At 52.8% G+C, this 27844-nt stretch overlaps 1 protein-coding gene across 1 annotated transcript; it reads left to right on the top strand.

Moving 5' to 3' along the window:
• The first annotated feature begins 1973 nt into the window (after positions 1-1973).
• Positions 1974-27478, top strand: KASH5 (KASH domain containing 5). Its single transcript, XM_079800102.1, has 20 exons — positions 1974-2090; positions 5142-5277; positions 8287-8391; positions 8889-9075; positions 9538-9602; positions 10644-10710; positions 10973-11134; positions 11642-11759; positions 12046-12096; positions 17833-17910; positions 18152-18208; positions 18746-18805; positions 19500-19564; positions 19721-19808; positions 20090-20212; positions 22661-22719; positions 24365-24410; positions 25647-25711; positions 25789-25914; positions 26016-27478. Exons 2-20 carry the CDS (start codon positions 5235-5237, stop codon positions 26155-26157), a joined length of 1707 nt encoding a protein of 568 aa, XP_079656228.1. The 5' UTR covers positions 1974-2090; positions 5142-5234; the 3' UTR covers positions 26158-27478.
• The last annotated feature ends 366 nt before the right edge of the window (positions 27479-27844 follow it).

Here is a 27844-nt window from a genome sequence, read left to right on the forward strand (position 1 = left end):
CAGAGAGGAAGGGAGAGGGAGAGATAGAAACATCAATGATGAGAAGAAATCATTGATTCGCTGCCTCCTGCATGCTCCACACTGGGGACTGAGCCTGCAACCTGGGCATACTCACTGACCGGGAATAGAACCGGGACCTTCTGGTTCATAGGTCAGTGCTCAACCACTGAGCCATGCCGGCAGGGCATCTCATTGATATTTCTATCTCTCCCTCTCCCTAAAAGACTTTTTTTAAAAAAAGCTCTTAAAGCAAATTATGCCTTAAGTGCATATATTAGAAAAGAGACTAAATGAAAAAAATCACTTAGCACTCATCTCAGAAAACTATAAAAATTTAATTGAGCTATAACTTAAGATTTAGCACTCTAGATGTATGTTATCACTATAAAATAAATTTCCAGGTGGCACAAAATTACCCAGACCTCAAAAAAGAAAGGAACAAGAAATACTAAAGGGCCCTGGCCTGTGTGGCTCAGTGGGTTGAGTGTCATCCCATGTACTGAAAGGTTGCCAGTTGGACTCCGGTAAGGGCGGGCACACACACACACACAAATACTGAATATAAACTGAAAGAATGAAATTATATTAATAAAGCTAATGGGGTCTACCACTTGCCAGCCTGTGCTAACAAAGCACATGGCAAACATTCTTATTGAACTCTTATAAGACCCATGTAGATATTATTTGTCCCCATTTTGGAGAAAAGGTTGCCTTTATGGGGATGACGTCACCAGTCTCACAGCAATGGCTCTAGGTTTGTCCGATTCCATCTCTCTCTTAACCACTCACCCCACCACCTGCCAAGCAGGTTCTTTCCCGGGCCTTACAACAAGCCACCAACTAATAGCCAAAAAAAAAAATAATAATAACTTAAGGATTACCACCTTAAGTCCTTGAGGTAACCTAGGAAGCAATTATCTTTATTTCTGGGAGGAAAACTGAGACTCAGAGAGAGCTGCCATTGTGCCAAGGTCACAGCTAGGAAGTGATGGAACCAAAATGGAAAACTAAGCATGTCTCACTCCAGGCCCACAACCTCATTATTCCACCCTGCCCAGCACTTAGCAGGCATGAATTGCAGCCATTCACTCGTTCAACTTTTTTTTTTTTAAGTGCCCACACTGGGCAGGCATGTTCTAGCCCCCAAGCAGTCTCCTACTGCATATAGCTCACATTGCCGTGGGGATGACAGAAAGCAAATATAGAATGTGTCCCGTTTTAAGACGTGCCGTGGGGACCACGAAAAAGTGGATACTAAGAGTTGGCCCAGAGTTGGAGTGGCTGGGACATCTTTTGTCCCAAATCCCCCTTCTTGGGAGCCAATTTTGGATTGACGCTCTCTAGCTGGAAAAGCTGAGACTATTTTGGCCGCATTTTCTCCTAAAAGGAGTGAACGGAACAGTTTGGGAAAGACCCTCGGGGGTCTCATACGTTGGGACTGGAGTCACAAAAGGGCGCAGGCGCAGGAGTAGTGAGACCTGATTGTGACGGCGACGGGCAGCCTGTCGGGAAAGGGTGGGCAGAAAGGCCACGGCTTGGTAGCTAATAAGAGGGGATAAACGAGGAGACTCTCCGCCCAACTCCCCCCTGCTTGAATCTATTTCACCGAAGCCTGGGGACGCTGAGAAGACCCCAGCGCAGTGGACGGCGCCCCCTGTCCCTTCCCTGAGGCTAAGGGCGATAAACCCTCCAGCCTTCACCCACTCTGCAGCGCGCGTGCGCCCGCTCCCCTCGGCTGGGCGCGCGCCCCAGCAGCCCTACGCATGCGCAGCCTCGCGGTAGCAGGTAACCGACGAGCGTGCACCTTCCCTTGATGTGCGCCTGCGTCGGGGGAAGAGCGCAGCGGGGCGGGGTATAGACGCCGCGCGTGCGCGCCCCGCCCCGCCCCGCCCCGCCCCGCGTGCGCGCCCTGCCCCGCCCCGCCCCGCGTGCGCGCCCCGCCCCGCCCTCCGCTTTCTTTTGCTTTTCCGGCGGGAGTTGCGTACGTGCATCTCCACGCGGGCAACTGCTGGTCGTCGTCCGTCGTTCGTCGTTCGTCGTTCGTCGTTCGTGGCCCTCGCCTGTGTCCCGGGAGTGGGACGTGGCCCCAGGTGCGCCCTGTTAGAGCCTCTCTCGAAATCCTTGCAAAACCTACAAATCCTGGGGGAATGCCCCCAATATCAGGCCCTCTTCCATATCTTGTTAAAGGCCTTCCTGAAATCCTGACCAAATCCCCTCAGAAATACTGAACGGAACCCACCAGGAAACCTTATAGATGACCCTGAAATCTTGTCAGAATTTTTTAGAAATTCTGTCAGACTTCTTCAGACCCTGCCAGAGACCCCTGAAATCCCATTCCTCTGCCTCCCCAAATCCTACCAGAGACCCTCCGAATCCTGTCAGACACCCCAGAAATCTTGTCAAAATCCTGTCAGATTCCCCTCCCAAATATAAGAGAGCTCTGAAATCCAGTCAGAGATGCCCCCCAGAAATCTTGTCAGAGACCCCACAGAAACCCAGTAAGATACCCCAGAAATCCAGACCCTGTAGAAATCCAGAGACCACTGAAACCCAGTCAAAGAAACCCCAGAAATCTAGTCAGAGAAATCCAGAGATCCTGTAGAAATCCAGTCAGAGAAACCCCAGAAATTTAGACCCCAGGAATCCAGTCAGAGAACCCCCAGAAATTCAGTCAGAGAGACCCCAGGAATCCAGTCAGAGAACCCCCAGGAATCCAGTCAGAGATACCCCAGAAATTCAGTCAGAGAAACCCCAGAAATCCAGTCAGAGAAACCCCAGGAATCCAGTCAGAGATACCCCAAAAATTCAGTCAGAGATACCCCAGAAATTCAGTCAGAGAAACCCCAGGAATCCAGTCAGAGATACCCCAAAAATTCAGTCAGAGATACCCCAGAAATTCAGTCAGAGAAACCCCAGGAATCCAGTCAGAGAAACTCCAGAAATTCAGTCAGAGAAACCCCAGAAATTCAGTCAGAGAGACCCTAGAAATTTAGTCAGAGAAACCCCAGAAATTCATTCAGAGATACTCCAGAAATTCAGTCAGAGATACCCCAGGAATCCAGTCAGAGAACCCCCAGAAATTCAATCAGAGAAACCCCAGAAATTCATTCAGAGATACCCCAGAAATTTGGTCAGAGAGACCCCAGGAGTCCAGTCAGACCCCAGGAGTCCAGACAGAGATACCCCAGAAATCCAGAGACCCCCCCCAGAGTTCCAGTCAGAGACCCCCTGAAATCCAGACCTTAAAATTCCCAGAAATCCTGCCTGATCCTCCTGCAAAGACCCCCGAGATTGAGCAGAGCCTCCCTCAGCCCCTCACCAGGAGCTTGTCCCCCCAACCCTGTCAGAGGCTCCCAGTGCCTGTCAGCACCCTCGCACCCCTTTCCCACACCGGTTCCAGGGCCATTGCCCCCCTGCTGGGCCCTCCAGCGTCACCCAAACCCTAGGAGGGTCTCAGCGCTTTTTCTAGGAATTCTAAAAGCCGCCAGGAAGTGTGCCGGCACGGCTGTGGGACCGTCTGGGGCCAGGGAAAGCGGGGTGTGGGGAGCACGTGGAGAGGAAGTGGGGTGAGGACAGGCAGGCCCTGGGGGACCCTGCTTTGACCATTAATTTGCCCCAGAGTGCCAATTCAGTGGGATGGGCACCGTTGTCCAGTGTAATTTGCTGCTGTTAATCCTCACCCAAGGATATTTTTTTATCCTTTTAGAGCGGGAGGGAGGGAGGAAGAAAAGATTCCCTTGACCAGGAATCCAACCAGCGACCCTTCAGTGGGCCAGTGCTCTAACCATTGAGCACACCGGCCAGGGCATCCAATGCATTTATTCATTAATAGCATCCCTTTCACTTTTAAAAATATCTGTTTTTATTTCAGAGAAGAAGGGAGAAGGAGAGAGAGAGATAGAAACATCAATGGTGAGAGAGAATCATTGACCAGCTGCCTCTTGCACGCCCCACACCGGGGATCGAACCTGCAACCCGGGCATGTGCCCTGACAGGGAATCGAACTGTGACCTCCTGGTTCATAGGTCGACACTCAACCACTGAGCCACACTGGCCGGGCCCCTTTCACTCTTGAAAGTGTCCTGGAGTTGGGATGAGACGTCATGTGGTCAACCTGGTTATAATTAATGTAGGCAGGACAGAAGAGGGGGTCCCTAGCTGCTCCTGGGAGCCAAGAAGGCTCCCCAGGAGCTGTGGGCCAGGGCAGGGGCCACAGGTGGGAATAGTGCTGCAGTGTGGCCTCGGCTGGGAGGAGCCTGGGAAGATGCTGAGCTCCCGTGGGTGTGGGGAGGGGGAGGGGCCTGGAGGTGGGCCAGTGGAGAGGAGAGTAACAAAAAGGCCAGGGGTTACAGGGACCACTCTGCCATACCGGCCAGAGGGGCCAGGACTTGGTCCTGAGGGCACCAGGAACCATGGGAGGACAGAGCAGGCGAGAGATGGGGGTCAAACGAGTGGGGTGCCAAACACAGGCTGATCTGGCAAGGATGTCGGTAGCCCAAGGTGGTCAGGAGGAGGGGACATGTGAGCTGAGACTGGAAGGCCTGCAAGGAGGGTGTCCCAGAGGTGGGAACAGCACTCAGTTCAGAGTTGCTGGAGCAGCAAGTGGGAGGGCCTTCGATGCCAAGTCCAGGGTCTAGGCTCTGTCCAGGGGGTGCTCGGGAGCCATGGGAGAGCAGTGGGCAGGGGAGGGGCAGGTCAGCTCGGGGGCCCTGTGGCTGTGGACGGGCATGGGCCACCGGAGGCTGAGGCCAGGGGAGAGGCTGCAGTGAGGGCCCCTGGGGAGAAGACGAGGCCGAAGCCTGGGCCATAGGGAAGGTGAGACGGGGACAGGGGAGAGTCATTGGGCAGGAAGACAGGGCTGGGGACTTGACAAGCTGTGGGAGGAAGGTTGGTGGAGAGGCAATGACCCCCACCCACTAGCCCCACTTTGATCTCTGCCACCCACTCTTCAGGTCCCCCTTTGCCCAACCCACACCTCCAGTCCATAAAACAGGTCCGAGCGGGAGCTGCTGGGATGGAGGCAGGGGTGGGCAAACAGGTTCTGAGAACCCACAAAGGCCTGGAGCACAGGTGAGGCAGGTCAGGTCCCCACCCCCCAGGTGGCTGGTCTGAGGAGGCCGTTCCCCTGCTTGTCCTTCCAGGAGCTCAGAGCAGCCGGTCCCTTTTCAGTCCCTCCCAGTGACGGAGGGAGGCTGTTAGCTTCGCCAGCAGCTGTGGAGCGACGAGGGTGGCCCATGGACCTGCCAGAGAGCCCAACGGATGGCCCCACTACTCAGAGTAGGTGGCTGGGTCCCTCTACCCTGCGGGAGGACGAGGAGGGAGAAGTGGGTGAATGGGCACCAGACTGTGACTCGGGGTCTTGGGAGAGGTGGCTTGAGGCTCCACGTTGGTGCAAGGTGTGAAGGAGGGAAGCTGCCCTGTGCCCGCCTGTCTGGACCCCTCGCCCCCTTGGCTCCTAGAGGCCAGAGCAGAAGCCTTTGCGTGTGCGGTGCCCGCTGCCTGGAGCACCCTTTACCAGGGACTGCAGGCTCACCCCTGGCTTCTTTCAGATCTCTGCTTTCTGTAAAGCAGCTGTCCTGTCACACTCCTCTTTGCTGCTCTGCCCTTCTTCATAGCACTGACATCAGTTTGTCTGTCTGTTTACCCTCTGTCACCCTACTAGAGCATGAGCTCTGCCAGGCAGGCTCTGTGTTATTCTCTCTGGTATTTCCAGTTCCTAGAGCAGCATTGTCCAGCAGCGTATATGTAATTTTAAATTTTATTAGTAGCCATATTCAAAAGAAAGAAAGAAAGGCCAAATGAATGGCAATAATAGATGTTATTTAACCTTATATATCTACAATAGTATCGTAGTATCGTATAATCAATATAAAATGGATTGGAGATACTTTTTCCCCCCATGCTAAGTCTTCAAGGTCTGGTGTGTGCTTTATACAATAGAGCATCTCAGTTCATGCTGGCCACAGTTCAAGTGCTTACAAACAATGTGTGGTGGTGCTACGCCAGAACGATGCCTGACGCGTAGTAGGAACTCGGTTACTGTCCTTGAATTGGCTGGATGCAAACCACTTGCATGTGAAAGCCGCTGCTAGAGCAAGACGCTCGCTCGCTGGCTCTGCGGTTGCCCTCTCTGAGACTCATTGGCTAAGTGGGGAGCCCAGTGTGATGGGGATGAGGCTCCCACCCTCGGGGAGAGGCAGGGCCCCTTTCTTAGAGGCTCCTAGCGTCCAGCAGCTGCAGAACCTGAGTGTTTTCTCAGGGCCCCGGGCTTGAACTCGGCCTCAGGAGGTTTTCCGGGTCGGAAGGTAGGAAGCAGACACCTGGGTGGGGATACCCGTGTGCCTACTGACGGAGTGACTGGCATCTAAACTTCTCTGGCACCAGCAGAGGGCGCGCAGCCACTGAGGAACCCGTGGGCCAGGGCTGAGCCAGCTTTGAGAGGCTCCTGAGGAAAGGGAGGGAACACCCAGGGGAGGTGGAGACAGAGGAAGACTGGGGAAAAAGACACTGAGAGACAGCAGAGGAAGGAGAGAGAAGTCGGGAATGAACGGAGAGTCTCAGAGATATGGAAAGAGAAGCACAGAGACACAGAGAAGAAAATAGAGGCAAGGCACATGGAGACAGGACACAATGGGGAGAGAGATGGGAAGGAAGATGGAGAGAAAGAGCAAGAGAGAAAACTAGGGAAGGGCAGACACACAGAGAGGTAGAGACACTGAGGAAGGAGATGAAAAAAAGAACAGGAGAGAAGCACAATGGCATCTTCCTGCGGGGCCTGGGAAGAGACTGTGGACACATGCGGATCCTCGGACCCCACGTGATCTGTAGCCAGACAGTCCTGGGGTGACTCCGGGTTGCTCTCCCGGCTAAGTGGCCCTGGGCAAGTGACTTTGCTGGGCCTCAGGGTCCTCCTCCATTACATGGGTTCACTGCACGAGGAAGAAACACGAGTGCAGGGAAAGCCCTGGGCACAGGCCCTGGCATCTCCCCTAGCTGGGTTCCTACTCCCCTTCCCAAGCAGCATGGGCTCAACCTGGGGGGCTGAATTGGAGCTCATTACAAAGAACCTGTGAAGAGTGGGATGAGAAAGGGCACTCCTGTTGAAATTTTTTATGCCTCAGTCTCCTCACCTATAAAGTGGGGCCCATGCAAAACCTTCTATACTACGCTTCCACGACATGCCAGCCCTCTGCCAGGGCTTTTCCAGATTTTATCTCATTCGTTTTCTAAGAGGGAAGGAACACCACCCCCATGTTCCAGACGGAGAAATGAGGCCCAGAGAGCTGAGCCCCTAGCCTGGGTTGTCCCGTGGGTCTGCCAGACCCTGTAGCCTGTGCTCAGCCCAGTGCTGTTCCCAGCAGTCCAGGGAGTCTTGAAGGTCACTTCCAGCCCTCAGAAAGATGCTGGGCTGTCCCAGTGGTTCCTGAGGTAAAGGATCTCCTCCCCTATCTTGGCATATTTATTGAGTGTCTACTATGCAAACGCTGTGGATACAGCAGTGGACAAACAGACCCTGGGATGTGCATATTGTGTGTGTGTGTGTGTGTGTGTGTGTGTGTGTGTGCGCGCGCGCGCGCGTGCGCATGTACATGCTCTTTACACACACACACACACACACACACACACACACACACACCTAACCCTCCCAGTCCTGGGGAGCAGGATCACTCTACCCCACCTCCCTGCCATTTACTGGTTGGGAAACTGCAGCTCCAAAAAGAGAAGCAACTTGCCTACAATAGTGCAGCCGGGCTCTGAGCTCCTGGCCCTGGGCTCCCCTGCGGCCAGCTTCAACTGGGCATGGTGAGAGGAGAGAGACCGGCCCACCAGGCAGGCTAGGGGACCGGAGATGCAGCAGGCAGAATCGATCCAGGCTGCCAGAATGTTATCGGATTGTTCCTGGCTTCTGGGCCCTCCTTCACTCTCGGCTCCTCCCAGAATCCTCTCTTCTTTGCCCTCCCCTTCCTGTAGCCCCTCTGAGTACAGCCTGGGAGGCAGGGGAAGTGAGAAGGAAAGGGTGATTGCTCATTCTTATCTGGCTTCTGAGTGGGTTGGACACAAAGGATCAGACAGCAGGGGGGACTTCCTGGCCTGAAAGATGGGGCCCACATCCCCAGCGTGGGGGGGTGAGGAGGTGACTCAAAGACCCTCACATTGCTGCCCCCATCTGAAGCTTCCTGCTGTTCCCCACCAGCGGAAACTCAGGCCGATGGGAATGAACTTCTCCCTCTGCAGGAGCCAGGTCACGCCTCTCCTCACGGGTGCACTGGCCCTCTGTCTCCTCAGTGTACCTCTGGGAACAGCCGGAGGAGGGGCGCCTGGAGACACCGCTCAGCTTAGAGGACCAAATACTCAACTCTATGTTCGAAGCCTGTGACCCCCAGAGGACAGGTGGGAGGGGCAGGATGGGGCCTGGGAGCACTGGGTGTGGGAGAGAAGAAATAATAAGGGGCAGAGATGGGGGGCTTGGAACTGGGGAGCCTTAGAGGGAAGAGGGTCTTGTAGGACGTTGGTTATGGGAAGCTTCAGGAATGGGTGGATAAGGGCATGGAGGCCTTTCAGGCAAGGACAGTGAGGGGAAGAAGACTTGGGGGATGTTAAGAGAAGAGGGCGGGGCTTCATTGCCAGGGGAGGGAGGGAGCGAGGCTAGCCACTGGGGGCTGGGGGCATGGCTGATTCTCTCTGGTCCACCCTCTGAGGGGGATCTGGTGACTTGTGAAAAAGTCCAGGTGAAAAGTGGGCATAGAGGAGGGGAAAGGACTTGCCCAAGTTGTCCCAGCCGGGCTGTGGTACAGGGGTGCCACCAGCCCAGCCAGTGATGGCCTAATGTCCCCAACTCCCATGCCTCCCCACCTGCCCAGTTCCCTCATAACATGCTCTGTCTCCAGGCTCTGTGGCTGTGACCCGAGTACTAGCCTACCTGGAGGCTGTGACAGGACAGGGCCCCCAGGATGCACGCCTCCAAACACTGGCCTGCAGCTTGGACCCCAATGGGGAGGGCCCTCAGGCCACCGTGGACTTGGACACTTTCCTGGTTGTCATGCGAGACTGGATCACTGCCTGTCAGCTGGATGGGTGGGTCCCTGTACCTCCACCCTCACCTGGGAAGTCCTTCTAAGATCTAACCTCATACCTACTTACGGCAGCCAGCACCCTTTGGGCACAGGGACCTCCTGTGGTTGGAAGGAGGCTGAGGAGAGAAAAAGTAAAGAGATGGGGTAGGGGAGCAGCAGAGGGTCTAAGGACAAAATGCCTGGGAAGGGGGTGTGAAGGGGGTCTGGGAAACAGACATAAAAGGGGCTGGAAGGAGGAAAACGGGGGTGATGGGTTAACAGATGCCCCTCACCATCCCTTCTCCAATCCCAGTCCTTGCCCTCCTGCTTTGCCATCTGGCCCCAGGCGCTAGCCATCTGGCCCCACCTTCCTCCCCTTGGAGCTTACTCTCACCTAACCTGGCCCCTCCTCCAGCCACCCAAAAACCCCTGCTGGGTTTGAGGATGGCTGCAGGGGGCTCTAAGCCTCATCCCTTTGATATAGAGGATTAGAGCTGGAAGAGGAGACTACCTTCGAGGGGGCCCTGACCTCCCAGCAGCTGCCATCTGGTGAGAATGCTTTATATAGAATGAAGCAGGTTGGCCGAGGGTCAGACGGTGAGGGGACTTTCCACTTGGCAACAGAGCAGGAGATAGAGGGGGACCCCAGGGACCTCTGCTCCAGCCTGGAGCTGTGAGTTTGGCCTTCTAGGAGCCTCCATGACTGCCTCCCCACCTTCGTTGAACTTTGTGGGTTTTATTCCAAAGCTTCTAACACCAGCTCTATTATAGAGCCCCACAAGGCCCTGCCCACCTCTCAGTCTCACCCAGCCCAGCCGGGATGCCCCAGGCTAAAGTCCCTTGCTCTCCGCACTCACACACTCACAGACCTGCAGAAATCTGATAATCTGATTAGTTACTTGCCCTGCTGTTCGGTTAGTTGATTTGCTTACCATAGTATCCTTAGGACCTCACACACAGGAGGTTCTCCATAAACATGTGTTTGTGTTATATTCCCCCAGCCTTACAAAAACAAAAGCAAATGAAATAGAACTTACTTGGCATTCCTTGAACCTCCTCCCTTTGGGCTTAGGGGCCAAGGGAGGGCTGTGAGCAGGGGAGGGGTGGGTCAGCTCTAGGAGGGGGAAGGACAGAAGAGGGAAGCTGGAGGGGAGGAGGGTGGAGAGGAGGGTGGAGAGGAGGTTGTGGTGAGACCCTTAGCCAGGATGGGGTGTGGGGATAGAGAGGAGGGTGGAACACAGAGTCGGGGAGGAGGGGGACAGGGCCTGGGTCCCAGTGGACTGAGAGGGTGAGAAGGAGCAAGGGATCCAGGTGGTGAGTGTGGGGCGGGGGAGTGGGAGGAGGAACAGGTTTGGGGCCAGTGTGGGGCATGGAAATTACAGGGCTATCTGGGAGATCCAGCCTGAGCTCACGGATGAACCAGAGCCTTTTCTGACGTTGGGTGTAGTTACAGCCCTGGGAGCAGATGGGATCTCCCAGAGCAAATGCTCTGAGGGTGGAAGCCAGACAAAGAACAAGCCCAGAGTCCTGGGTCTCCCCAATATCTAAAGTCACTGGGGAGCTCACCACCCTCTGTCTGTCTGTCTCCAGGAGGCCCCGACACAGAGGAGCCAGCCAACCTGGAGAGCTTCGGAGGCGAAGACCCCAGACCTGAGCTGTACCTATCCTCAGCCCACCCCCCTCTACCCTCCCCCTGCCCATGACCTCCAGCCTGCCCTGGGCCAGGCTAGGGCTTGGGGTCCTTTGGGAGCGGGTGAGGGATAGGGGCTGTGCTAACAGCTCAGGGAGAGCAGGGCAGTCTCCCTCCTGCTCTTTCTCCAGAAGAGCTTGTCTGTCTCCCCACCACCCTCACCACCTACCGTCACCTGGGAAAGGAGGCCGGGGCTGTGGGTGGTGACCCTGGCCCTTCCCGCCCCCAGGCTGGGCACAGCTGACTTGCTGAGCAGCCTGGAGGACCTGGAGCTCAGTAACCGCAGGCTGGCTGGGGAGAACGCCAAACTGCAGCGCAGCGTGGAGACCGCTGAGGAGGGGTCTGCGCGCCTTGGGGAGGAGATCTTGGCCCTGCGCAAGCAGCTCCGCAGGTGGGCCAGGCCCACGTCCCCCATCCTGTGCCCCTATGTCCCTTCTGACCCAAGCCCCAGCCTCGCTCTCCACTCCCTCTCTCCGTGTCTGTGACCCCACACATGTCCCGTTCTTCTTTTCTTCTGTCTTTTATCTTTCTCTCTTGTCTCCCAGGTTCTTGTCTCTCAGCATCTCTTTATTCTTCCCTCTCTGATTCTCCATCTTAGCAGACTATTTCTCTCCCTGTGCTCTGTCTTCCTCATGTCTGTCCTATCCCCCTATTTTAGTCTCGCACTCTCAAGGACCTACCCCCTTAGTTTTTTAGGTAGAAACTGTCCTGATCTCCAGGCTCAGTTCCCCCCCACACACACTTTTTTTTTTCTCTCTGAGTCTCTGTCCCCTTCTCCCTGGGTCTCCATCCCCCTCTATCTCTCTCTGGGACTTCTCTGTTGCTTCTGACTCTGAGTGGATCTCTCCTGTGGTCTGTCTTCCTCTCTCATGGCTCACATGTCCCTGCCCCCACACAGTACCCAGCAGGCCCTGCAGTTTGCCAAGGCTGTGGATGAGGAGCTGGAGGACCTGAAGAGTCTGGCCAAGAGCCTGGAGGAACAGAATCGCAGTCTTCTGGCCCAGGCCCGGCAGACAGTAGGTTCTGGGCAAGGGGCACAGAGGTGTCCTCTCCCTTCCCCCTTTCTTGGAGTCTGAGCAACAGAGCTTCACTATAGAGGGGAAGCGGCAGTCGCCCAGGCTTCCTCCGTCCCTCCAGGTCCTGCTTCAGGCTTTGCCATTCCTCTAAAGACACTGGGGCAGCAGGAGCCATCAGGGCTCCCCAGCCCTGCTCCTCAGTGACCCAGGCCTGAGTGGGATCCCGGGGGAGGGGGAAGGGCAATATGGGGGCAAGGAAGCCCCAACAGAGCCTTTGTCCTCTCAGGAAAAGGAACAGCAGCATCTGGTGGCTGAAATGGAGACTCTGCAGGAGGAGGTGAGCCAAGGCCCAGCACCCACCCCCGCCTCTCCCCAGTCCTACCCCCGGTGCCTCAGACACCCCCAGCAGCTGCAGACCAAACACCCTTCAGTCTGGTGAGGAGACCCAGGGTCCCAAAATGTGAATGTCTCTGAAGGTCGCATCACTGCATGTGAGAACTGGCACAGTGGGTCGGAGTGTAGGGTACATGGTGGACTGCCTGGGTTCCGCTGAGGCCGCCTGCATACTAGTAAGCATGGGTCCCCTCTCTTTGCCTCAGTATCTTCGCCTGTAAAAATGGGCAAAATAATAGAATCTCCCTCATTGAGTTGTGTAAGATTTAAACAAGGGATGCTTGTAAAGCCTTGGACACAGCATGGAAAGTGCTCAGTAAAAGTTAGCTAGTGTTGTTCACATATTAGTTGTTGCTTTTTATGGTGGAAAGAACACAGGCCTTGAAGTCAGCCAAGTTCAAATCACATCTCTGCCACTTACATGACAGGCAGCCTTTAGGCATGTGACTACCCCTTCCTAAGCTTAGTTTTCTTTTCTTATATGTATTTTTAATCCTCACTTGAGGATATGTTTTTATTGATTTGTGAGAGAGAGGAAGGGGATGGGGAGAGGGAGAGAGAAACATCAATCAGTTGCCTCCCACACACGCCCAACCGGGGATCAAAGTTGCAACCTTTTGGTGTATGGGACAACATTCCAACCAACTGAGCCACCCAGCCAGGTCCTTAGTTTTACAGTATTTCCTAAGAATGGAGGAGAAGGGTATCTGTTCAACAGGGTTATTATGAGAATTAAATGACTGCTTTTAGCCCAGGCCCAGCACATAATATGAACAGTCCCAGTTCAACCTCATGTTTGGTTCGAGCCACATTCCATCTGAGACAGAAAACATCATCTGAGTTCATTTTGAGTCTACCTAGTCCTTTTAGGTGGAAACTGAGACTCATCCCTTGATGATGAATCTCGTCACTGTCCCCCCACAAGGTGGCATCTAAGTTGCTGGAGACTCGGGCAGAACCTTTGTGCTCCAGGAGGCAGCGGTCCTCACTCAACATCTGTTCTCTCTGCTGGACAGGATTGATGTTCGTAGTCCCATCTGGTCCTTGGCCTTAGTCACCACTGCATGCTGGCATCCACTGGGAGGCTGGCATTGCCTTCTCATCTCTGGACTTACAGTCCTTGCTGCGTCTGCCGGTGGTGGCCCCCATAAAGGCCATGGGGCTCTCGCTCAGCCACTTCTGTACCCATCCAGGGGCACAGCGAAGGTGTAGCTGTTTTCCTGTGACTCTGTGGCCATTGGGGCCTCCCTGGTCCCCCTCCGCCTCAACAACTCACACAGCTGTTTCTGTTCCATTATTCACATGCCTTGTTGCTTCTGCGACTGAGCTGGGAAACGCCTCTCTCAGATTTCCACGTGTCCCAGGGGTTCTGTGGTTCAAGTGCATCCATTCCTTTCTTTTTAATATATTTTTATTGATTTCAGAGAGGAAGGGAGAGGGAGAGAGAGAGAGAGAAACATCAGTGATGAGAGAGAATCATTGATTGGCTTCCTCCTGCACACCCCACACTGGGGATGGAGCCTGCAACCCGGGCATGTGCCCTTGACTGGAATCTAACTGGGGACCCTTCATCAGCAGGCCGACGCTCTATCCACTGAACCAAACCGGGTAGGGCAAGTGCATCCATTCTTGCCCCCCTCACAGCTAACACTGAGCTTGGGATGTCTCAGGGCCTCTTTTCTCTCTGTTGCTCTCTTCAACTCTCCTGCACCCCTCCCCCAGCCCTACTCTGCCTGACCCCTTCCCCCCAAATCTTTGTCCGATGTCTACATATGGCTGTTACATTTAAATCTAAAAATGTTTCTACTATTGTTTTCTGGCTCTTCCATGAAAATTCCCTCCCTTGAGGCCTCCACAGTGTGAGGCATGGGGTACAGATAGGATGTAACTTTCTTCTAGAACTTCTCTTCTTAAGAACCAGGGGCTTTCCCTAAAGCCTCTGGCAGAACCTCCCTCTTGTATCTCTTTGATCAAAGTGGCAAGTGATAATAGCCAAGCCACTCCCTGGTATAACAGCCCCTGATGAGTCGGGAACCCTGATTAACAAGCTGTTTGGAAGGTGTCTGCGTTGCTTTGGCTGTTCTTTGGCTTGTTTTTCTGTCTGTGGCCTTGTGATCACGGGGCTGTAACAGCTCCCAACTTCATGTTCTCATCCAAAGCAGGACAAGGAGGGGCAAGGGGGCTCAGCCAATGCCCTCTCATGGCTCTCTCTTTTCATCAGAAGGGAAAGCTTTTCCAGGAGTAACCCCACCACCACCAGCTGCCCGGGAGGCCGAGAGAATATCTTCAGCCTCTGGAGGGGGAGAATGGCTGCTGGGTTAGCTAACTTTGCCCCAACTCCTGAATCTGCCAAGATTTCCATCTTGATTCACCTCCAGGGCTAAGGCTGGGGACCCACCTGCCCACATGGAGAGAGGACCCCAATGGAAGCAAAAGGAATAAGCAGGGTGAATGGCAGCCAGCAGTCTGCTCTCCCAGCCCAGAAGGCCTGTTGCCAGGTCAAGTGCCTTGAGCTGCGCCTGGGACATCCTAGGCGCTCGATAACTGGAGCTATTCTTGGATCCCTCCCCTCCACCTTTCTCCCCACTGGCTGCTGCCTACAGAGCATCTATAGATCGAGTTCTCAAGTTACAGTAGAATAATGCTGGAGTAAGGGACACTCAGCTTGCCCTAGGACCGTGGTCGGCAAACTGCGGCTCGTGAGCCACATGCGGCTCTTTGGCCCCTTGAGTGTGGCTCTTCCACAAAATACCATGGCCTGGGCGAGTCTATTTTGAAGAAGTGGCGTTAGAAGAAGTTTAAGTTTAAAAAATTTGGCTCTCAAAAGAAATTTCAATTGTTGTCCTGTCGGTATTTGGCTCTGTTGACTAATGAGTTTGCCGACCACTGCCCTAGGAGAACCTATGGAGCAGGGCTCAGGTTACCGCAGAAGAAGGCAGGAGCGGCTGAGTAACCAGGTTCCCTGCCGAGTAGCCCAGGATCCCGCCTGCAAATCCCAACCAGGTGAACAGATGTTGACACAGCATTCCTGGCCCGTCCTTCCTCCGCCCTTCACCTGGCATCCAGGCTAGCTGGGACTGAGAGGGAGGGAGGGCAGCTGATGGAGGACTTGCAGGGAAGCTGGGCTGGAGAGGAGGAGGAACTGGCCTTGGTATCCCCAGGGGCACCAGGATGAGGCATGTGGCAAGGGAAATCAACTGCCTCCATGCCCAGAAATGTTTTCCCCATGATGCCTCATCAAAACTCAGTGCAACTTGCTAGGTTTTTGGTGCCCAGAAACTCTAGAATAGAATTTGGGGCACTTTATTTTCAGTGCTATTTCATAGCTAGCCCTGCCCACTGCCCTCTCCTGGCCTGCTTGTCTCCCCTCCCCTCCCCCATAATTCTCCTCACCCTTGAGGATTCTGCCCCAGCACTGCCTCCTCAGGAAGCTCCTCATCAGGGCTCCCAGCAGGCCCAGGCCCCAGTCCTCACCAGAGTCCACCTCACACGTTATCATCAGCTTCTGCGCTGGTCTCCACCTCTAGTAATGAACTTGGGACAAGAGATGCAGCTGGTTCCCCATTGTCACCCAAGGCTTCATCTGGCTCAGAGGAGAGTCGGGTTATAAGCACAGGATTTGGAGTCAGATTTGAGTTTGAGTCCACTTACCATGTGACCTTGGCCAAGTTTTTTAACCTCTCTGATCCTCAACTTCCTCTCTAAAATTGGGGATGATGGCCCTAACCGGTTTGGCTCAGTGGATAGAGCGTCGGCCTGTGGACTCAAGGGTCTCAGGTTCGATTCCAGTCAAGGGCATGTACCTTGGTTGCGAGCACATACCCAGTAGGGAGTGTGCAGGAGGCAGCTGATCGATGTTTCTAACTCTCTATCCCTCTCCCTTCCTCTCTGTAAAAAATCAATAAAAAATATATTTTAAAAAATAAAAATTAAAAAAATAAATAAATAAAATTGGGGGTGATGGCAGTTAAAACTATCTTAGGACAGCCAGACATTACATTCTTCCTGAATGGCACATGACATGCATTACAACACCCATGGAATCTGCCTGCCAAAAAGTTGAACAAAGTCTGGACCAGGCCCTGGACCTACCCACCAGATTATAGGAAATAAGATGCAGGGACATGGTGAATGTCACCATGGAGAAGGAGAACACAATAAACCAAGTGCACAATTTCTATAAGACAACCTGGTTTCTTCCACAAAAGAAAGACCCCCCAAAATGCCAGGATTGGAAAGGGGGGATCACTCAGATAAAAAGAATTGAGACATTTCAACCAAAAGCCTGTGGATCCTCATTCAAACAAAATAAATGTGAAACATTTGAGAAAAAAAAAAGCACAACTTGGGTGTGAGATGGTACTAAGGAATTACTAATTTTGTTAAGGGTGATAATGGTAGGTATTATGGTTTTGCTAAAGGTAGGTTCCTTAAGTAGGAGATTAAAATGCAGGAGTAGTTAAATGTGAAATAATATGATGCCTGGGATTTGCTTTAAAATAATCTGGTTAAACTCCAAACAAAACAAACAACCTGCATGATAGAGAAGGAACAAACTGGGAAACTGTGTATAATTATTGAAGCTGGGTGATTGGTAAAGGGTTTCATTACACTTTCATTTTTACTTTTGTATGTGTTAAAAATTCCTAATCCGAAGTTTAAAAAATATTTGTAAAAATTTTTTCAATTACAGTTTATGTTCAATATTGTTTTGTATTAATTTCAGGTGTATGCATAGTGGTTAGACAATCATATACTTTAAAAAGTGGTCCCCTGATATTTCCAGTACCCACTTGGCACTGTTTATAATTATCACAATATTATTGACTATATTTCCTATGCTGTAACTTACATCCCCATAACTATTTTGTAACTACCGATCTGTACCTAATCCCTTCACCCTTTTCACCCAATTCCCTAAATCCCCTTCCCTTTTGGCAACCATCAGTCTTCTCTGTATCTATAAATCTGTTTCTGTTTTGTTAGTTCACTTATATTGTTCAATTTAGATTCCACATAAAACTATGTTGAATATAACACTTATCAAACACTTGATATATGTCGGGCACTGTTCTAAATGCTTTGTGCTGGTAACATGTATTTGCATTAATTATCATCTTTAGACCTGGGGAAGTCACTCAACCTTTATGTGACGTCCGAGTTGCTTTTTTTTTTTCTTTTTAATTGATTTTTAGAGAGAGAGAAACATCAGTTTGTTGTTCCGCTTACTTATGCATTCATTTCATTGGTTGCTTCTTGTATGTGCCCTGACTAGGGATGGAACCCACAACCTCAGCATATGGGGATGACACTAACCAATTAAGCTACCCAGCCAGAGCTGAGTTGCTTTTATCTTTAACATAGGGGATAAGAAATGAGTTTTTTTACTCATTTACTGTAAGGTGCTCAGTAAATGTTACCAAGTATCTTATCTAGTCCTCACAGCAGCCCCATGAAGTAGGCTCTATCTTATCTTCATTTTTTATGGATGGGGGATGGACTGATGCACAGAGAAATCAAAGCTGAAATTCCATATGATGGTCGGAGGGGTTTCATGGGCTAAAACATATAAAGTGCTTAGCATGAAGCCTGATGCACAGCACGTGTCAGTAAATGTCTACCTTGGGTATTAGCATCGCCATTTGCTGACGTGAACATAACCAGCCATTCCTCCTTCCAGAATGGAAAGCTGCTGGCTGAGCGGGATGGAGTGAAGAGGAGGACTGAGGAGCTGGCCATGGAGAAGGATGCTTTGAAGGTCTGCCCCTCCCTGGTGACAACTTCCCACCATCCCCAGGGCCATATTTGCCATCTCCAGTCTCAGCCACTGAGGCCTGGTGACGGCTGGGAACTTCCATCAAGCCGTTAGGTTCCCAGGGCTACCAGGCAACTTGGCTGAAATCCCTGTCCATGTAGCTAATGCCCAGAGCCCTGGAGGGAGGTTGAGGAGAGGGGTTCGGGAGTGGGCAGGACAGATGGACAGACTCCTTCCTTGGCAGCGGCAGCTCTATGAGTGTGAACGCCTCATTTGCCAGCGAGACACCGACCTCTCTGAGGTAAGGGGCTGGGTGACATTTGCTTCCATGTGCACCTGCCCATCTCCTGCCCTGAGTCAGGAAAGGGAGGCCTGCCTGGCTCTAATCCTGAGATAAGCACACGACCCAGAGAGGTCACAGGGTTCCACTGAGGTCACAAGCACAGCCCTGCAGGATCACGCCTTGTGGATCTGCAGCTGAGCTGGGAAATGCCTCTCAGATTCCCAGATGTCCCAGGGGTTCTGTGGTCCAGGTGCATCCATTCTTGCCTGCCCATGGCCTAGGTTCTCTCTGTTACTCTCCTTCAGTTCTCCTACACCCTCCCCCAGCCCTAAGGATCTCCCCATGAGCCCCCCAAATCTTTATCCTACATCTGCATACAGCTTTCACATTTAAATCTAATTTTTTCTATTGTTTTCCAAACGCAGTGCTGTCCCTCGGCCCTAGCCCTTCCCCCAAGCTCACCCTGCCCTCCCCCCAAACTTGCACACCTCCACTCCCTAGCCTCAGTGTCTTTATGAGGTTGGGCCCAGTCTCATTGGCTTTGGGCTTTCCCAGCGCACGTGCCACGCAGAGAGTCTGGCCAAGACCTTGGAAGAGTACAGAACAACAACCCAGGTAACGCAGGCTCTCTCGCCCGCCCTTGGCGGCCCCCATCTTGGCCTGGCTCCCCCCACTTCTCTTGCCATCTCCAAGATTTACTGCCTTTCTGTTTCTCACTCTGTCTCAAGTCTCTCACTTCCATCTCCACTGTCTGATGTATGTCCCTCTCTCTTTCCCCCTCTCTGCCTTTTCACCTTTTCTCTGTCTTTCATTTCTCTCCCTCTGTGCATCTCTGTTTTCCGTTCACTTTTATTCTCTGTGGGTGTCTTCTCACCACATCTCCCCTCATCTCTCTGTGTATCTGCCTGGCGTGTTTAGGTCCTTGTCTCAGCCCCTCTCTGGATCTAGTCTGTCTCTCAGGGTGACTCCTGTCTCTGTCCCTGGTCTTTATGAGTCTCTTACACCTCCTGTGTCTCTTGCCTCTCTTCGAATCTGTTTCCGTCCGTGCTTTATTGTTCCACGTGTCTCCGTCTCCGCCTTCCTCTGCTTGGTTTTCCTGGCTGGCAGGTTACCTTCTGGGTTCCTGCTGCTCTCTGTCTCTCCTTAGCCTCCTAAGTTTGTCACTGCTTTCTTCCCTGTGTCCCTTGGCAATATGTGTCTTGAGGAACCCAAAGAGGTCAGGGGAGTAGAATTGACCTTGGAAGAGGAGCCTAAGGGTGGGGGTGGGGAAGAATGGAAAACCAGGTGTCCCTCACTCCCTCCTTTGCAGGAACTGAGGTTGGAAATCTCTCACCTGGAGGAGCAGCTGAGTCAGATCCATAAGGGGCCAGATGAGTGAGTGGAAGGAGGGGTGGAGGAGGCAGGAGGAGAACCCAAGGGCAGGGACCTCAGCCTCCAGCCCACGGTGGGGCAGGGTGGCAACCCCAGCATAGGCCACGGACAGGTGGTGGGCAGGCACGGAGGCCGTCCCCCTCCTGACTGTGTGGCCAGGCTACCCAAAGGGGCTGAGGCGAGAAGAGTGGACTGGACCAAGCTGCTGCCCCCATCACTGGGCGTGGAGATCCAGGCCATTCAGCAGGTGGGTCTGGCACCCTGGGAACACCCCAGCCCACCTTGAGCTGAAACTCTGACCCAGCCCTGACTCACTCTAACCTGTGAGGACCATCTGTCCTAACCTCTCCTTATCTAATTCTTGGTCCTGGCACCAAACTCTTCCTGGGTCCTACTTCCACCCTCCCCAGCCCAGCCTCATCAGCTCCTTCCACCTCCCACCCCACACCTCAGCCCATCTCCATCCCCATCTCTGACCTGCATTGTGCCTTTACCTGGCCCTCCTGACCTCAGAAACAACTTCCCCAGAAACAAGAAGAGGCAGCCACCCATCTCTCCAGCCCTCTGTGCGGGGTGTGGCAGTGGGAGGAGGGCACCAGTGAGAGCGATGAGGAAGCTGAGTTTCTGCCTGAAGCCCCAGCTGAGGGACAGGTGAGCACGGGAGGGGCCATGAGACCAGTGGAGTCCAGAACTGGGGAAAGGGCCTGGGACCCATGTACCTGTTCTGTTCCCATTCAATAGGCAATTGTTCACTGAGGGACACGGAACCCAAGCCAGACCGGACACCATTCCTGCCCCCTAGGGACTGGCCTGCTAGTGTGCAGGCAAAAATGAAGACAGCAAACACAAATTCCTTTGTGATTGTGATTGTTGTTGTTTAGGAAACACTGTCAGAAATCACCTTATTTAAAATGGTACTACACCCTGGCCGGTGTGGCTCAGTTGTTAGGAACGTCATCCGATACACTGAAGGGTCTCGGGTTCAATTCCCGGTCAGGGTACATACCCAGGTTGCGGGTGCATATGAGCGGCAACCAATCAGTGTTTCTCACATCAATGTTTCCTCTCTCTCCCTCCTCTGCCTCTCTCCCTCTCCCTTCCTCTCTCTCAAATCAATAAAAAACATATCCTCAGGTAAGGATTAAAACAAAAAACTTTAAAATTTTTTAAAATTAAAAAAATGGTACTACATACATTTACAAAACAGTCAAGGGGATATAAAGTACAGCATAAGGAATATAGTCAATAATATTGTAATAACTGTGTTTGGGGCCAGGCGGGTATTGGAAATATAGGGGGGAAACTCTGTAAAGTATATGAGTGTCTAACCACTATGCTGTACACCTGAAACCAATACAAAATAATATTGAAAGTAAACTGTAATTGAAAAAAATTTTTAATTAAGTTACTAAATCCTAAAAAAAATAAACAGAACGGTACTACAGTGGGAAGTGAATGGTTCTTCCTGACACTGTAAAGATACATTAAGCATTTACCTTAGCAAACCCACTATGAAATCTTGAACTCAGCAATAGCCATTGTTGCCCGGGCTGGTGTTGTTCAGTGGTTAGAATGTTGGCCTACAGATCAGAGGGTCCTGAGTTCAATTCCCCATCAAGGGCGCATACCTTCGGGCTTTATTCCCAGCCCCATTAGGGGTGCCTACAGGAGGCAACCAGTGGATGTGTCTCCCTCACATGGATGTTTCTTTCTCTCTCTCTGTCCCTCCCCCTCCCTCCCTTCCACTCTCTCTAAAAATCAATGGAAAAAAATATCCTCAGGTGAGGATTAACAAATAAAAAAAGTAGCGATTGTTTTATGAATTTTGTAATAACCTGAACAATAATATTACATAATTTTAAATAACTGAGGCAACTCATCTTTTTTTTTTTTTTTAATCCTCACCCAAGGATATTTTTCCATTGATTTTTAGAGAGAGTAGAAGGGAGGGGAAGGGACAGAGAGAAACATCAATGTGAGAGGGATACATCGACCGGCTGCCTCCTGCACACACCCCGCCCAGGGCCAGAGATTGAGCCTGTAACTGCGACACATGTCCCTAACCGGAATCGAACCTGGGACCATTCAGTCCGCAGGCCAGTGCTCTGTCCACTGGGCCAAACTGGCTAGGGCAACACAACTCATCTTTAATGTCCACACTAAGAAGTGAGATTTTAATCTGTCAGTGCCAGAAGAAATTTATTTGTTTGTTTGTTTTAGAGAGAGAAACATCGATTTGTTGTTCCACTTACTTATGCATTCATTGGTTGCTGCTTCTTATATATGCCCTGACCAGGGATTGAACCTTGGTGTATCAGGACAACACTCTAAGCAACTGAGCTACCTGGCCAGGGCAACCAGAAAAATATATATATTTTTTGTTGTTGTTGTTGTTAATCCTCACCCGAGGATATTTTTCCATTGATTTTTTAAGGAGAGTGGAAGAGAGAGGGAAAGACAGAGAGAAACCTTAATGTGAGAGAAACACATCAATTGGTTGCCTCCTGCACGATCCCTGCACAGGGCCTGGGCCAGGGAGGAGCCTGCAACCAAGGTACGTGCCCTTGACCAGAATCGAACCCGGGACCCTTTGGTCCACAGGTTCTATCCACTGAGCCAAGCCAGCTAGAGCAGAAATTTTTTTAAAATATGTTTTTATTGATATTTTAGAGAGAGATAGAAACATTGATCAGCCACCTCCTGTACGCCCCCTCCTGGGAATGAAGCCCGAAACCCAGGCATATATTCTGACCGGGAGATAACTCTTGGTGCATGGGATAGGATGATGTTCAACCAACTGAGCCACACTGGCCAGGCCAGAAGAAATTTTTTAAAGAAAATATTGCTAACAGCTCTGTATACAACTCTGTATTGTCTTGAAATCTATACCACTTCAAAGCTACTCACCATTCTTAAAAAGAAACTCACTTCTCTGCTCACTTTTTTCCTGGGTTGAGAGAAGCTTCTGTGTTTCTCTTTAACATGGGGATAGAGCTGTCCCCAAGGAGGGGGCCCAAGAGGGAGGCAAGTTTTTTAAGAAGATGGTGAATTCTTGAGGTGTTGTAGCCCGGAGATGTAACCTTTTTTTTTTCCCCACAGATGAACTTCCAGGGAGAGCCAGCGTACCAGCATGAAGGAAGGAAGGAGCGGTCAATGTGGTAAGAAGCCTGCTCCTCCCAAACCCATCCTCTGCCTCCAGGTGACACCTGATTCTCAGGCAGAGGGAATATAAGAACTTTAAAAGCCCTGCTGGAGCCTCATCACTTACTCACTCATTCATTCATTCACTCACTCACACATGCTGGGGTGACCCCGGGCCTGTGGACCAGCATGAGTCAGATCCAGCCCTGCCCTCAGTGACTCCCGGCCTAGGGGGAATAGCCCTGGCCCACCGAGTCCCAGGAGGACATCCAGCACCTGACCCCACCTGGGAGAGAGGGAGGACTTCCTGGGGAGGAGATACCGAATGGGGTCTTGCAAGAGTGGTATTCATATAGGAGACTCTTAATAAAAGAAGATAATTGTCAGGAAGATGGTACAGCTCAGTCATCAGGTCACTCTCACTGAACACACCTCTCCAAGGCCTAAGGGGAACCTGGGACAAATGAGACCCAGATTGGGCCCCTGGGGAGCACCCAGGCAGTCGGGAAATCATGAGGGCTCTGGAGTCAGACACCTGGGGTTCAAATCCCAGCTCAGTCCTTTTGTGATAGAGGATGGTCGGTGCGGTTGGCAGATGCCGTGGACCTGTGATTGTTACGAGGCTTGTGTGCAGGCCTTTGAGGAGAGAGAAGGCACTAGATGTCTGCAGGAACCCTCCTTGGGGCCCTGTCCTTGGGGCCTGTGGTTTCCTGTGGTGCCACCCTCTCCCCCACCCCGCTTTCAGCTCCTGGCTGTAGTGACTAATGAGGCTGCCTGCCATGGGCTCTAATTGGACTTTCTGGGAAAGCTGAGGCTGGGAGGGACGGGGGCTCCAGAGATGTGACCTCCCCTCGGCCACCAGGACATGGAAGGGAGAAGGGGAGGGATAAGCAGCAGCAGGGGCAGGGGCTGGACATCTGAATTGGGGGCAGGGGTAGTGTGATGCACAGATCGGGACGATGGGAGTGAGGGAGGTAGTGAAATGCAGTGGCCCTGGAAGTGGCTAGGGTTAAGGGCCTGAACCTTGAGAGGGGCTGGATGCCTTTTGGGGTGCTGGTTGAGGAAACAGCTGTATCCTGAGGGTGTTGGGTCTGAAACTGGAGGGCCAAATCCCTTGTTCCCAGTGAAGGTGATGGCTAGGAATGTGGACATCTGGGTCTCCAGGGGATATCCAGGCTGGGCAGCTTGAGACCCGAGTCTCTAAAGAGGCATTGCAGGGACTCAGGCACCTGTGAGCCTCAGTGGGGCAGAGGCTGGGGCTCATACCCCCTGAGAGAAATGGTCTAGGATGGGAGTGGGCCTTACATGGTTGGATTCTGGAGTTCAAGTCCTGAAAAAAGAGCCAGTAAGACTGAGGCTCAGTGAAAATGGTGCGACCCAGTGGGTAGGAAGTCGGGGCAGGGTCTCCTCAGGCCCTGGTCTGAGCCTCTGGTGCTTGGGGAGTGAGAGCTGGAAGCCTCGGCTCCTCGCTGGGGCATCACCTAGAAAAGTAGCCCCTGAGAAAGCCAGTGAGATGAAGAGACCCTCGTACCCTTTTTGAGGTCACAGATCCAGGTCCATCGCCCTTAAGGCCCCAACTTTAAAGGTTCCCCTGAGCCCCTCACGGGCAAATGGGAGCCAGGCAGAGGGAAGACGCTTGCAGTGACATTGTTGTTGCCCCAGGTTGCCCAGAAGAGAGGAAGAGGAGGAAACAGAGATCCACGTCACGGTAGGCAGTCCCCAGCACCCCTCCCCAGTCCCCATCCACTCCGGGCCCTTGGAGGGGACTGATGTCATCACAGCTCCTCTCCAGCTCCCGCCTGCACCCCCACTTCCCCTGAGCAGACAGAAAAATCATTTGGCCAAGAGATAACAAGGCCCTCGCTGTAGCTAATGAGAGCGGATGGTGCTGTGGGTGGTGGCCTACAGGCTAGTGGGCGGCCAGAATGTTCCCAGGGGACCCCCCCCTCCCAAGCACACACAAGGCTGCAGCCGCCACATCACCGGCCTCACAGACATGGCTACACCCCCGGATTGCGAAAATGCACACGCACATGCGCCCACACACAGGAAAGGGCAGGGCCCTCCGCAGCCGGCCTCAGCACCCCCCTGCCCAGCACCACACACACCGGGTCCTTTGCTTTTCAAAGCAGCAGGTGACAATCCCCATTCTCAGACAAGGAAAGGGAGGGAAGGAAATGTGACGTGAGTGAGGAGCCTGCAGTCCTCGGCTGAGGGTGTGAGAGCCCAAGTGTGTGCCAGACTCTGTTCCAGGCACCTGGACCCTGCAGGGTCCAACCATCCCACATGGTCTCTCTGAGCAGCCCGAAGGCAAAGCCCACCTCCCTCCTGCCACACCCTCTGTGGAGCCTGGTCCCACCTCCGTTTCCTCGAGCTGGTGTGAGGATTCTCACCCGGCTCTCGGTGGGGTGAGGGTTAAGGATCATGTCAGAAAGGGCCTGGCTCCAGGCCTGACACAGAGCAGGCACACAGTAGGTGGCAGTGGTGAAGGTGGTAGCTGGCACTGGTGTTCTGTTATTTGTTATTCATTACTGTCTTTTTATTGCCATTGGATACTTCAGAACCCAGTGGAAGTGGAAATAATCAAATTGAGTAGCTCACACAGTTATCGAGCACTCACTGTGTGCCCGGCTCTGTTCTGAGCCCCACGCCCATTTTCTTTTTAACCTGAATTCACTCAGTCAGTCTCCACTTTAGGCCTGTGAGGTGGGCACTGTCATCCCTGTCCAGCAGGTGGGGAAAGTGGGGCGTGGAGAGGTGGGGTGATGTGCCAAAGGACACACGGCCAGAAGCTGGCAGAGCTTGGACCCCAACCCCGCAGTGTGTTTTGGGGAAGCTCACACTGAGCCGTTCATTCACTGTGTTCCACCCCCTTCCATGAGGTTATTTCTGCCCAGGACCCTCCCCCCCCATTCCAAGTTTGTCATCTCCTTTGTCCTTCCAGGCTGATCTCTCCATCCTTCTGGGAGACCCTCACCCTGGAGACATTCCAAGAAGCCCTCCTGAGAGGTACTAGGACCCACAGGACTGGGAGGGAACTTGGGGACAAGGTGCAGTGTGATTGCCCTGCTCTCCTCTCTCTCCAGCAGCCCCTCCCAGCCAGACCGACAGCTCGCGCTGGTGCCTGTGGAGAGGAAGCTGGTTCCGGTGAGGAGGCCAGTCTGGAGCCACTTCTGCCTGTGCCCCCTGCACCCCCAACCCCAGCAGCTCAGGTGAGCCCCAAGGTATCACCAAAAGGAAGATGGTGGTCAGTCAGCGGGGCGCATAGGCTCCCCTGGGCCCTGCCCTAAGCACCGTCCTGCCACCCCACCAGGGTCACGCGGCATCTGCTGATTCCCGCACCTGTCCTGGGCCTCCTGCTGCTGCTGCTGCTCTCCATCCTGCTGCTGGGCCAGCCCCCGCCCCCCACCTGGCCCCACCTCCAGCTCTGCTACCTCGGCCCCCCGCCAGTGTGAGCCCTGCTCCCCGCCCCTCAGAGCAATGTCTAGTTCAGTGAATTTCTCGGACTCTTTTTACTGTTGTTCCTATTGTTGTGCCACTGTTATCAAGACCCCAGATGCAGTTCAGGACTCCAGGATCCACACCCCGGAATGGGGTCTTTATGTGAAGTTCTTGGTTTTGTGATGCTTTTTACTACATTTCTTGATAATAGCGAAACACGCCCAATAATGGAGTAAGTGCTAGGGGTTTGGTTTCCTCACAAAACAAGCCTGGAGAACAGCACGAGGCCCACAGCTGCTAGTGCACTGAGCCTGTGGTCCTCCTGGCCCTTCCCTCATGCTCAGGGGATGGCGGACATTGTGGCTTCATCCATCATCTCTGCAGAGAGAAGGCGATGTGGCCCTTCTTTTTCATAAAGAAAAGCAGTAGCCTTCCCAGAGCCAGCAGCGGACCTGTGTTTACATCTTGTTGGCCAGACTGTTTGGCATCATCACCCCTAGCTGCAAGGAGACCAAGCGCCTCTCCTGGCAGAAAGAGGGAGAAGGAGATGTGGGCCGGGCACACACCACAGATGTCTGTCCGCAGGTGCAGAGGGCCAGCAGGAAGTGGACCAGGGCGCCATTTGTTCACTCCACAGACACACAGTTGCCACAGCTAGACCTTACAAGATAAAGCGGTAGACACAGGCCCTTCAGTGTCAGGCCGAGAAGCGTTCATTTTCCCCAAGGATGATGGGAGGTTTGGGAGGTTTTGTTGCTTGTTTTTGGTTATTTATGTCTTAATTGAGGTGTAACTGACATACAGATAAATGGACAAATCTTAAGTATCAGCTGGATGAATTTCTGCATATGTAAACATTGAAACTAAAACCCAACCCAGGTCAAGATATAGACCAGTTTCAGCACCACAGAGGCTTCCATGGAGAGTTTTGGGCAAGGGTGGGACAGAATCCCACCCCCAAAAGGCACCCAACTCAGCCTGGAGGATAGAGGTTTCTTCTCAGATCCATGACACCGGTTTAGTCCTGAAAGGTGGGTGACGTTGGTTACAATGAGCAGGGGCTGAGGCGGATGCCGCAGGCAGAGGAAGTAAATGTGTGTGAAGACCAGGGCGTGGGGAAGATCCTCCGTGTGAGAGCCATAGGCAGCACCGTGCTGCTGGGATTAAAACTAAGAGCGCGGCCAGCGTGGCTCAGTGGTTGAGTGTCACCCTATGAACCAGGAGGTCACAGTTCAATTCCTGGTCTGGGCACATGCCAGGGTTGAGGGCTCGATCCCCAGTGGGGCGTGCAGGAGGCAGCCAATCAATGATGCTCTCTCAGTACTAATGTTTTTCTCTCCCTTGCCCTTCCTCTTTGAAATCAATAAAAATATATTTTTAAAAATTTTAATGACAAGAAAATGATTTGGAGCCAGGAAGAATTGGAGGCTACAGAGTGGTGAAATTAAGATAGAGAGGTGGGCAAGAGCCCATGAAGGGTTTGGACACCAGCATGAACTTTACTCCTAAGTGCCCAAGAAAGGGCTGAGAGCAGAGAAGGGACAAAATCAACTCGGAGTGGGAAAGAGACCCGAGCCTGCATAGGGGATGAGTAATGAAGTGAGGCTGAGGCAGGAGGTGGGGAGAAGGCTGGGGCTGGGGCCCAGGTGGGAGAGGACGAGGTCTGAGCTGGACCTGGTGTGTGGGTGGAACTGACAGGCT

The sequence above is a fragment of the Cnephaeus nilssonii genome (assembly GCF_951640355.1).
Source record: "Cnephaeus nilssonii genome assembly, chromosome: 20".
Lineage (NCBI taxonomy): Eukaryota > Metazoa > Chordata > Mammalia > Chiroptera > Vespertilionidae > Cnephaeus > Cnephaeus nilssonii.

What these genes read in the sequence shown, in the direction of transcription:
- KASH5 (XM_079800102.1), top strand. Translation starts at nt 5,235, where the DNA reads ATGGACCTGCCAGAGAGCCCAACGGATGGCCCCACTACTCAGA. An exon ending in CTCCCAGCAGCTGCCATCTG is followed by an intron (nt 9,603 to 10,643) that starts GTGAGAATGCTT and finishes GTCTGTCTCCAG; the next exon opens with GAGGCCCCGACACAGAGGAG. An exon ending in AGATCCAGGCCATTCAGCAG is followed by an intron (nt 19,809 to 20,089) that starts GTGGGTCTGGCA and finishes CAACTTCCCCAG; the next exon opens with AAACAAGAAGAGGCAGCCAC.